Source organism: Podarcis raffonei, chromosome 4 (assembly GCF_027172205.1).
Source record: "Podarcis raffonei isolate rPodRaf1 chromosome 4, rPodRaf1.pri, whole genome shotgun sequence".
NCBI classification, from domain to species: domain Eukaryota; kingdom Metazoa; phylum Chordata; class Lepidosauria; order Squamata; family Lacertidae; genus Podarcis; species Podarcis raffonei.
Genome location: NC_070605.1, coordinates 3,875,999 through 3,885,937, shown reverse-complemented (window position 1 = coordinate 3,885,937; position 9,939 = coordinate 3,875,999). Strand labels below are relative to the sequence as shown.

Genomic DNA, 9,939 nt, shown 5'->3' with positions numbered 1-9,939 from the left:
TTCGGAGCCAAACAGTCAATAGCCCTGGTTAACTCCACATTCCAGCGGGCCACAAGGGAATCAGCTGAAAGGCCATCAACATGGGATAAAGCATCCCCTACCACTCTCTGGAAACCATTTGGAGCCATTAAGTGGCGGGGGCGGACCATCTGAATCGGTCCCACCTCCATGCAGAGGGGAAGGGTCGCGGAGAAGTCCAGTTGCACTAGGAAGTGATCCGACCATGGCACTGCAACCCCCCCTCCTCGCCAACAAGACCTGGGTTGCTGTGCGTAAGAGAAACCTGGTGGACAAGCAGCGGCAAGGACAGGCCCATCTGCTTCATCCAACCAAGTCTCTGTTACACATGCCAGGTCAAGTCCTCCATCCATGATCAAGTCATGGATGGCAGTGGTTTTATGAATCATTGACCTGGCATTGCAGAGCAGCACCTTCAGGTCATGTGGGTATCCCTTGCTGATTCTAGTATCCGTCCAGTCAGGACCAGACCCGGAGGCAGGGATAGTCCTCCAACAACGACTAAACCTGCCTCCTCTGTAATGACGTGGTCTGGTCTTAGCGTAACTCCTCCTCCTACCTGTGATCACTGAGATCGGTTGTCCCAGTGCATCCCCCCCATGGAACATGCCCCAGCTATTTTGTGGGCTGGGACCCACTCCCCGGCAGCCCTGACCCCTCCCCTTAAGAACAAAATAAAACCCTTAAAAAAAAGAAAGAACAATACAAACAAAAAACTGTAAAAATTACAAACACATTAAAATCAAACAAATTCCCAAACCCAACCAAACATCCATCCCACCCCCCACAAAAAAAGTAATCAAAAGGGAAAAAAGAAAATTTTTAAAAGAACATTGCGCCGCTCCGAGTCCTCCTGGCCAGCAGCAGCAGCAACAACTGTCCTTGTGAGGCTTCAGGCCCCACCCTGGGCCAGGTGGTGAGTGACAGGAGCAGGGCCCTCGGGCACTCACGCAGGGGAGTTGTTTCAATAGGATTGCTTTGCTGCACATTTTATTTATGGATGCTTATTTTATTCTAAGTTTAAATTATGGGTATTCGTTTTTGTGCAAATAGGTTGTACTCCACCTTGTGTTATTCAAGTCATTCTGCCTAGGCAAGCATTCCAGTTTCCCTGTTGGAAGGATCCACTTTCTCCTCTCCTCCTGAGCTGTTCCCTCCTAAGAACTAGAGCCAAATTCGAGGGGTTCATGGGGGCATGGAGAAGGGGAGGAAGTGGAGGCAGGCCCCATTTTGCAGCCGATGGGGCTGGTTAGGTGAATCCAGGCCGCTATTTGTTCTCATTTGTCCACTGCTTAGAAAACTATTTTTGCATTCAGTTATCAATCTAGAAATGAAATAAGCCTCTTTTGGATGGGCATCTGTCTTGGATGATCTAGCAGAGATTCCTGCAATGCAGGGGGTCTCCTGGCTCTGAGAGACAAGCAGGGAGGGTGACTTCTGGCAAAAGGAGAGGAAGCCACCGGTGGCTCCTCCTTCTCCTGACTCACCTCTGCCTCTCAACCTTCCTCTCCCACTTGCCTCCTTCCTCTTCTGCCTCTGATTCTGCACTGCATTCTGCCACAGAGTCTCCCAGCTCACTAAGCTCTGTTTCCCCTTCAGCTTCTGACACCTCCTCTTCACAGACTTCTCCCTCTTCTCCCTCTGACCGCTCATCCTTCCTCCACCTCCACTCCTTCGGCTCTGAGCCGTCTTCCCTTCCTGGTTCCCCGGCTGCTTCCTCCCACCATTCCTCTGTGCCCAACCAGTAAATGACATTGCTCCATCCCTCGGCCTCTGTCCCCACAAGGCAGCTTCCCCTGACCTGATCTGGTTCCACAGCCGCTGCTTCCCTTCTGCCCCCATGAAAAAGCGGATCAGGAGGTCTTGCCGGCATCCTTCTGCCACCTGTAAGAGAAAAAAGGTAAGCAGGACGCCAGAAGTGCCTGCTTCTCTCACAGGTGAAACAGGGCATCTCTAACTGCAGATGGGCCTTTAGAAATCCTTACCTGCTGAGAGCATTTATAGACGTTTGTGCCCATTTCATATGTTTGTTTGTGCAGAAATACATCTCCCCTCCTCTGGACCCTTGTTCCCAACGGTCTCCCACCAAAACAAGATGAAAAGAACCGCGAAAAACCACCTTCCTCCTTACCCAGTGGCCTCTCTCTGGTGTCCAACGGAGGCCTCTCTGCCTCACAGGAATCCAGGTCCATTTCTGCAAAGAGATCCTTTCCCTGAGAAAGAAACAAGGATTCAAAACAGAGAATGGGGAGAAATACTAGAAAGAGAATGACAAAGACTTGAAGGGTGTGAGATCTCATTCCATGGATGTTTTCCCAGAAAAAGGATGGGCCATCAGCAGACCATTATGGGATGTTTTCTGTCCTGTTTGGAGCCCCTTGGGAGTATCCAGAGGTAAGTCTCTCTCACCTGCTTTCTGTCCTCTGCCTGACTCAGGAGGAAACCTTCGGCCAGGGCCACCGCCTGCGAACTGGTCTCCGCTCCACATTCCCTCACCCAGCTCTCCATCTCCAGGGGAAGGACAGCCAGGAACTGCTCCAAGATCACCAGGTCCAGCATCTCAGCTTTCGTGTGCCTTTCTGGCTTCAGCCACTGATGGTCAAGGTGGTGGAGTCGGCTGCAAACCTCTCGGGGTCCTTTGGCCTCCTGGCAGCAGAACTGCCTCAACTGCTGGCTCTGCACCTCTGAGCGGAGGGTGTCCTCCTCACCCAGGATCTTCTGCACAGTGTTTTCCCATAACCCCCCACTGCTCCCAGTTTCGTTGGCATGGCCTCTTCCAGGGCCAGCTGAGTCTCGCACATCCATCTGTGCTCTCAGGAATCCTCTGAGAGATCAGAAGGAACCCTTTGGTCTTCTGCCAAGTTCTGTCCGTCTAAATGAGAAGCTCTAGCAAATCCTACAAAGCAAATACATTGTTCTGTTACAGAATTTGTATGACAGGGGAAAAAATGGTTCCCCGAGCAAGCATGGATGAGTCTTGCTGGGAACCAGGGCTGGACTTTACCGCATCCCAGACCATGAGATATCTTTTTGAAAGGAAAGAGCAGGAGGAGGAGAAGAAATAAGTCTCTAGCCTTCAAGCATTGCAAACTGTGGAGGCAACTGAAATGATTTCTGTGAGATTAATCAACCTGGTTTCTGCTGCCTTCTAGATAATGCCTGAAGTCAGAAGTGACTGACAAGGGAGTCATTTGTATCTTGTGGAAAATGGATGCTTGGCTCTAGTGAGGGTCCTCACTCGGGGGTCCTCAGGAGTTGCTCCTCACCCCCACCCCCACCCCCACCCCACCTCCACTCCCTGCTTCTGTCTCCTTTTCTGCAAACTCTGCCGCTGTCCAGACAGATTCGTGGGGTGAGGTCTCTTTTTCTCTCTTCTGAGGGCCAGGAATGTATCTGGCCAACCCCCAGAGGGCCAAGTGGGCGGGGCCAAAGACATCTCCCTTGATTTTTTTGTTGTTCTGTTAGATAGCTTAACACAAACTGGTTTGCAATGCAGCAGCCAGGCTATGGCCTGGGGTCCCTCTCTTTATTCCTGGTCTCTCTTTCCTACTTTTCCTTCCTTCCTCCCCGCTGTTCTTTATTGGGGGGGGGGGCTAGTCCACCTCCTCCTCCAGCTTAGCAAAACCATTTGCACATGTTTCCTCTGTTGTGCAATGAGGCTGAGTGATGTCACACAGAGTTAAAGTCCCAGGGACTCCTTTGTTTAAAGAAGGGAGATTTCGTGGGAGTCAGGGATCCTCTGATCTGCAGGAAGGAGAGCGTGGCAGACCTGGCCCCTCCCTGGCAGGACCCTCTCCTCCCTGACTTGGGGTCCCCCCCCACATGAGCAGATCAGGCCCCCCAGGCACCCTCTCCTGCTGCAGCCCTGGGACCCCCACCGTCTCCCCACTGCACCCTCTGGGGGGAGAGAGAGGAGACTCACCCATAGCTGGCAACCTTCCTTTTTTTTGTTTGTGGGAAATTCCCTTATTGCAGCGCCGTTTCCCGCTGCTTCCTGCTGCTATCCCGGATTGGTAGATAGGTGAGGCTGCTGATCCCTTATTTTCAAGGCTGCTGATCCCTTATTTTCAAATCTGAAAGTTGACAGCTATGGACTCACCAGATCCCAGGAGGGGGCTGCGATTCGGCCCTTGCAGGAGAGACACCAAAGCAACACCCCCCCTTCCTTGCAGGAAAGGACTGGGGAGGGAGGGGCCTTGGCTCGGGAGGACCAGCCCCCTCTTGCTTCCTGTCCTCTCTAGGAAGGCAGCTCACTTCCCTTTAACCCTTGCCAAGCCGAGTCCTCCCTCGCTCAGCCCTCTCTCGCTTGGCAGATCCTCAAATTCTTATTATTTTTTATGCATTTAGGGGGGCAACTGCTCCCCTGGCTACGCCAATGCCCAGATATACTTTTGGGGGTGAGGCTCTTGGCTGGACTCTGGGCATCTCCCTCCCTTGGCCAGAAACCAGAGGAAGAGCTTGCAGGGAAAAGGGCTTTGCAGGAGGCAAGGAAGCTCCTCCTAGAATTCAGGAGTGGAGAGATAGGAGGGGATCCCAGGGTCATCTAGTCCAACCCGAAGCAAGAGAGGGCTGGTCTAGTTCCCTAAACAGGCAGCCCTGTTGAGGGAAGCTTTTAATGTTTAATAGGTTATTGTATTTTAGTGTTTTATTGCAAGCCGCCCAGAGTGGCTGGGGAAACCCAGCCAGATGTGCAGGGTATAAATAATAAATTATTATTATTATTATAATTATTATTACAACCCCCAGCAATGCAGGAATCTCAGCTAAAGCATCCATGGCAGATGGCCGTCCGATCTCTGCTTAGAAACCCCCAAGGAAGGAGAGTCCACCACTTCCCAAGGGAGACCTTTCTCCTGCCAAAATGAGTAATAATGAGTAATAAATTAAATGAGTAAATGAGTAATAATTTCTTATGCATGCTTTTCATACTAATATACAAAAGTATGCCATTTCCCTTTCCAGAAATGCTTAATTCCTAATTTAATGGACTGAAAATGGATGGTTGTTGTTATGATGTTTAGGGAAGCTTTTAATATTTGATGGACTATTGTATTTTAATATTTTGTTGGAAGCTGCCCAGAGTGGCTGGGGAACCCAGCCAGATGGGTGGGGTATAAATTATTATTATTATTATTATTATTATTATTATTAATCAGGTGAGTGTTCTCCTTTCAAAAGAGGCAGGTGGAATCTCCACGGTTGCTAATAGTATAACGTTGTAAGTGCAGGGAAATATGGGGAGCCCTAGAGTATCTGCTTGGCATGCAGAATGTCCCAGGGTCAGCCCCTGATATCTCCTGCCAGGGCTGGACAAAATCCCTGCCTGAAACTCTGGGGAGCTGCTGCCAGTCAGTGTAGACCAGGGGTCCTCAAACTATGTCCCGCGGGCCGAATCCAGCCCTCCAGGGTCGTGAATCTGGCCTGCACGACCATTTCAGAACCCGCCAAGTGTTTGAGGCTGAAAACATCTTGCCACCCGCTCAGTCAGTCCCTGCGCCGTGCTGAGGTATAACACCGGTCTTGAAAGACCTACATTGGCTCCCACTACGTTTCTGAGCACAATTCAAAGTGTTGGTGTTGACCTTTAAAGCCCTAAACGGCCTTGGCCCAGCATACCCAAAAGAGCGTCTCCACCCCCATTGTTCTGCCCGGACACTGAGGTCCAGCTCCAAGGGTCTTTAGGCGGTTCCCTCATTGTGAGAAGCAAAGCTACAGGGAACCAGGCAGAGGGCCTTCTCGGTAGTGGCCCCCGCCCTGTGGAACGCCTTCCCATCAGATGTCAAAGCGATAAACCTGACATTCAGAAGACATCTTAAGGCAGCCCTGTTAAGGGAAGTTTTTAATGTGTGACATTTTTGTGTATTTTTGGTTGCTGTGGAAGCCGCTTAGAGTGGCTGGGGAAACCCAGCCAGATGGGCGGGGTACAAATAAATTATTATTATTATTATTATTATTATTATTATTATTATTATTTGTTGTTTTTGTTGTTCTTTAGTAGTTTAGTTGTGTCCGACTCTTTGTGACCCCATGGACCAGAGCACGCCAGGCACTCCTGTCTTCCACTGCCTCCCGCAGTTTGCTCAGACTCATGGAGATCTAGGAGTCTTGGTTGACCACAAACTTGATATGAGCCAACAGTGTAACACGGCAGCTAAAAAAGCCAATGCAATTCTGGGCTGCATCAATAGGAGTATAGCATCTAGATCAAGGGAAGCAATAGTGCCGCTGTATTCTGCTCTGGTCAGACCTCACCTGGAGTACTGTGTCCAGTTCTGGGCACCACAGTTCAAGAAGGACACTGACAAACTGGAACGTGTCCAGAGGAGGGCAACCAAAATGGTCAAAGGCCTGGAAACGATGCCTTATGAGGAACGGCTAAGGGAGCTGGGCATGTTTAGCCTGGAGAAGAGGAGGTTAAGGGGTGATATGATAGCCATGTTCAAATATATAAAAGGATGTCACATAGAGGAGGGAGAAAGGTTGTTTTCTGCTCCTCCAGAGATGCGGACACGGAGCAATGGATCCAAACTACAAGAAAGAAGATTCCACCTAAACATTAGGAAGAACTTCCTGACAGTAAGAGCTGTTCGACAGTGGAATTTGCTGCCAAGGAGTGTGGTGGAGTTTCCTTCTTTGGAGGTCTTTAAGCAGAGGCTTGACAACCATATGTCAGGAGTGCTCTGATGGTGTTTCCTGCTTGGCAGGGGGTTGGACTCGATGGCCCTTGTGGTCTCTTCCAACTCTATGATTCTATGATTCTATGATTCTTTCTTGTAGTTTGGACCCATTGCTCCGTGTCCGCTTCTCTGGAGCAGCAGAAAACAACCTTTCTCCCTCCTCTATGTGACATCCTTTTATATATTTGAACATGGCTATCATATCACCCCTTAACCTCCTCTTCTCCAGGCTAAACATGCCCAGCTCCCTTAGCCGTTCCTCATAAGGCATCGTTTCCAGGCCTTTGACCATTTTGGTTGCCCTCCTCTGGACACGTTCCAGTTTGTCAGTGTCCTTCTTGAACTGTGGTGCCCAGAACTGGACACAGTACTCCAGGTGAGGTCTGACCAGAGCAGAATACAGTGGCACTATTACTTCCCTTGATCTAGATGCTATACTCCTATTGATGCAGCCCAGAATTGCATTGGCTTTTTTAGCTGCCGCGTCACACTGTAGGCTCATGTCAAGTTTGTGGTCAACCAAGACTCCTAGATCTCCATGAGTCTGACCAAGCTGAGGGAGGCAGTGAAAGACAGGAGTGCCTGGCATGCTCTGGTCCATGGGGTCACAAAGAGTCGGACACAACTAAACTACTAAAGAACAACAACAACAACAACTAATAATAATAATAATAATAATAATTTATTTGTACCCCGCCCATCTGGCTGGGTTTCCCCAGCCACTCTAAGCGGCTTCCACAGCAACCAAAAATACACAAAAATGTCACACATTAAAAACTTCCCTTAACAGGGCTGCCTTAAGATGTCTTCTGAATGTCAGGTAGTTGTTTATCGCTTTGACATTTGATGGGAGGGCGTTCCACAGGGCGGGGGCCACTACCGAGAAGGCCCTCTGCCTGGTTCCCTGTAGCTTTGCTTCTCGCAATGAGGGAACCGCCTAAAGGCCCTTGGAGCTGGACCTCAGTGTCCGGGCAGAACAATGGGGGTGGAGACGCTCTTTTGGGTATGCTGGGCCGAGGCCGTTTAGGGCTTTAAAGGTCAGCACCAACACTTTGAATTGTGTTCGGAAACGTAGTGTTATACCTCAGCACGGCGCAGGGACTGACTGAGCGGGTGGCGAGATGCTTTCAGCCTCGAACACTTGGCAGGTTCTGAAATGGTCTTGCAGGCCAGATTCACGACCCTGGAGGGCTGGATTCGGCCCGCGGGACATAGTTTGAGGACCCCTGGTCTACACTGACTGGCAGCAGCTCCCCAGAGTTTCAGGCAGGGATTTTGTCCAGCCCTGGCAGGAGATGTCAGGGGTTGACCCTGGGACATTCTGCATGCCAAGCAGATGCTCTAGGGCTCCCCATATTTCCCTGCACTTACAACGTTATACTATTAGCAACCGTGGAGATTCCACCTGCCTCTTTTGAAAGGAGAACACTCACCTGATCAATAATAATAATAACAATAATAATAATAATAATAATTTATACCCCAGCCATCTGGCTGGGTTCCCCAGCCACTCTGGGCGGCTTCCAACAAAATATTAAAATACAATAGTCCATCAAATATTAAAAGCTTCCCTAAACATAATAACAACAACCATCCATTTTCAGTCCTTTGAATTAGCAATTGAGCATTTCTGGAAAGGGAAATGGCATACTTTTGTTGCGTGCATAAGAAAGTATTACTCATTTATGATGAGAATAGGATTTATTTATGTTGAACTTTGCTTGGTTCCTCCTTGGCAGCCAGTGCAATGGTTTCAGCAGGGCTGGAACTCAGGACCCGCTGCCTTGAGGGACATCTAAGAGCAGTTGGGCAGGGGAAAGGTCTCCCTTGGGAGGTGGTGGACTCTCCTTCCTTGGAGGTTTCTAAGCAGAGATCGGACGGCCATCTGCCATGGATGCTTCAGCTGAGATTCCTGCATTGCTGGGGGTGGGACTGGATGACCCAGGGATCAGGGCCGTATCCAGCAAGAGAGGTGGTGGAGGTGGACCAGGCGCATAGGCGCCTGCCCAAAAAATTGGCTTTAAAACGGATCCATAAATATGCCAATCCATCTATGGGTGTGGGGGGGGAGAGGGGGGTGGCCCCCGAAGAGAAGCTGCTCTGGTCCAGCCAGGAGGGAAAGTGGAGGGTGGAGGGAGCACATTGGGGGGGGGGGAGGCAGTTGCACAGGCTCCAGGCTCCGCCCCAGTTGCTCCCCGTCTCTGGACCTCCACTCCCCCCCCTTTCTGCGCTCCAGAAATTCAAGCCGAATTGAGAGACCCTTCGCGAGCCGGGATCTGTTCAGGGGCGCAGCGTGTCGGTCAGGTTGTGCAAAGGGAGGAAGGGAAGAGCTGGGGTGACTCGGCACTGCAAGGGTTAAAGGGAACCGAGCTGCCTTCCTAGAGAGGACAGGAAGCGGGGGGGGGGCAGGTCCTCCAGAGCCAAGGCCCCTCCCTCCCCAGTCCTTCCCTGCTTTGGTGTCTCTCCAGGGATCTGGTGAGTCTCCTCTCTCTCTGGGATCTGGTGGGGGTCCCAGGGCTGCAGCAGGGGAGGAGGCCAGGGGGGCCTGATCTGCTCCTGCAGGGGGGGGACCCCAAGTCAGGGAGGAGAGGGTCCTGCCAGGGAGGGGCCAGGTCTGCAGCGCTCTCCTTCCTGGAGATCAGAGGATCCCAAACTCATCTGGCCTTCCGCCCCCCCTCAGAACAAACGACTCCCCCGAAATCTCCCTTCTTCAAACAAAGGAGTCCCTGGGACTTTAACTCTGTGTGAATTCGCTCAGCCTCATTGCACAACAGAGGAAACATCTGCAAATGGTTTTCCAAAGCTGGAGGAGGAGGTGGACTAGCCCCCCCCCCGGAAAAAAACACGTGGAGGGAGGAAGGAAAGGTGGGAGAGAAAGGAGAGGAGTAAAGAGAGGGATCCCAGCCCATAGCCTGGCTGCTGCATTGGGGACCAGTTTCCCAGTGTCTCCCAGGGCAGCTCCCCACGGAGGCCACGGCAGCCATCCCCTCGCACCCAGAGCAGGGCATCCCAGGACCACATCCTCTCTGTCCCAAAGGGATTGTTGATGGCAAAGCAGCCGGAAATGGGCGCTGCTACTCACTGAGCCTCCAGGGACCTGGGCATCCATGGCTGTGGGGGGGTTAAGCTCTCTAATAAAATAATAATAATAAATTAGCTGCCTAAATTTCAAGGGAGATGTATTTGGCTCTGCCCACTTGGCCCTCACAGCAAAGAAAAAGAGACCCCACCCCAGGGGTCTGCC

General features: G+C 51.1%; 3 protein-coding genes across 10 annotated transcripts in view; 2 read left to right on the top strand and 1 right to left on the bottom strand.

Annotated features, from left to right (window-relative positions):
• LOC128412024 (zinc finger protein 420-like) overlaps positions 1–9,939 on the top strand; it is a 278,283-nt gene that overhangs the window by 121,570 nt on the left and 146,774 nt on the right. Inside the window, exon 1 of one of the 3 annotated variants that reach the window (XM_053384796.1) lies at positions 8,973–9,170. The exons of 1 other annotated variant lie outside the window; for it this stretch is intronic. The gene's annotated coding sequence lies outside the window, so the exon portion shown is untranslated. Of the gene's footprint in view, positions 1–8,972; positions 9,171–9,939 lie in introns of those variants that run through there. One more of the 3 variants, XM_053384800.1, reaches the window with a different exon arrangement.
• The window catches only part of LOC128412027 (zinc finger protein 420-like), a 180,203-nt gene that overhangs the window by 121,567 nt on the left and 48,697 nt on the right, over positions 1–9,939 (top strand). Inside the window, exon 1 of one of the 6 annotated variants that reach the window (XM_053384812.1) lies at positions 9,158–9,197. The exons of the other annotated variants lie outside the window; for them this stretch is intronic. The gene's annotated coding sequence lies outside the window, so the exon portion shown is untranslated. Of the gene's footprint in view, positions 1–9,157; positions 9,198–9,939 lie in introns of those variants that run through there. 6 annotated transcript variants of the gene reach the window in all.
• LOC128412169 (zinc finger protein 24-like) lies at positions 1,760–2,753 on the bottom strand (the record flags this gene model as incomplete). The annotated part of the gene is made up of 3 exons (XM_053385035.1): positions 2,428–2,753; positions 2,150–2,231; positions 1,760–1,902 (listed from the first exon to the last, which is right to left on the bottom strand). Coding segments are annotated over exons 1-3 (375 nt in total), but the record flags the coding sequence as incomplete, so codon positions are not given.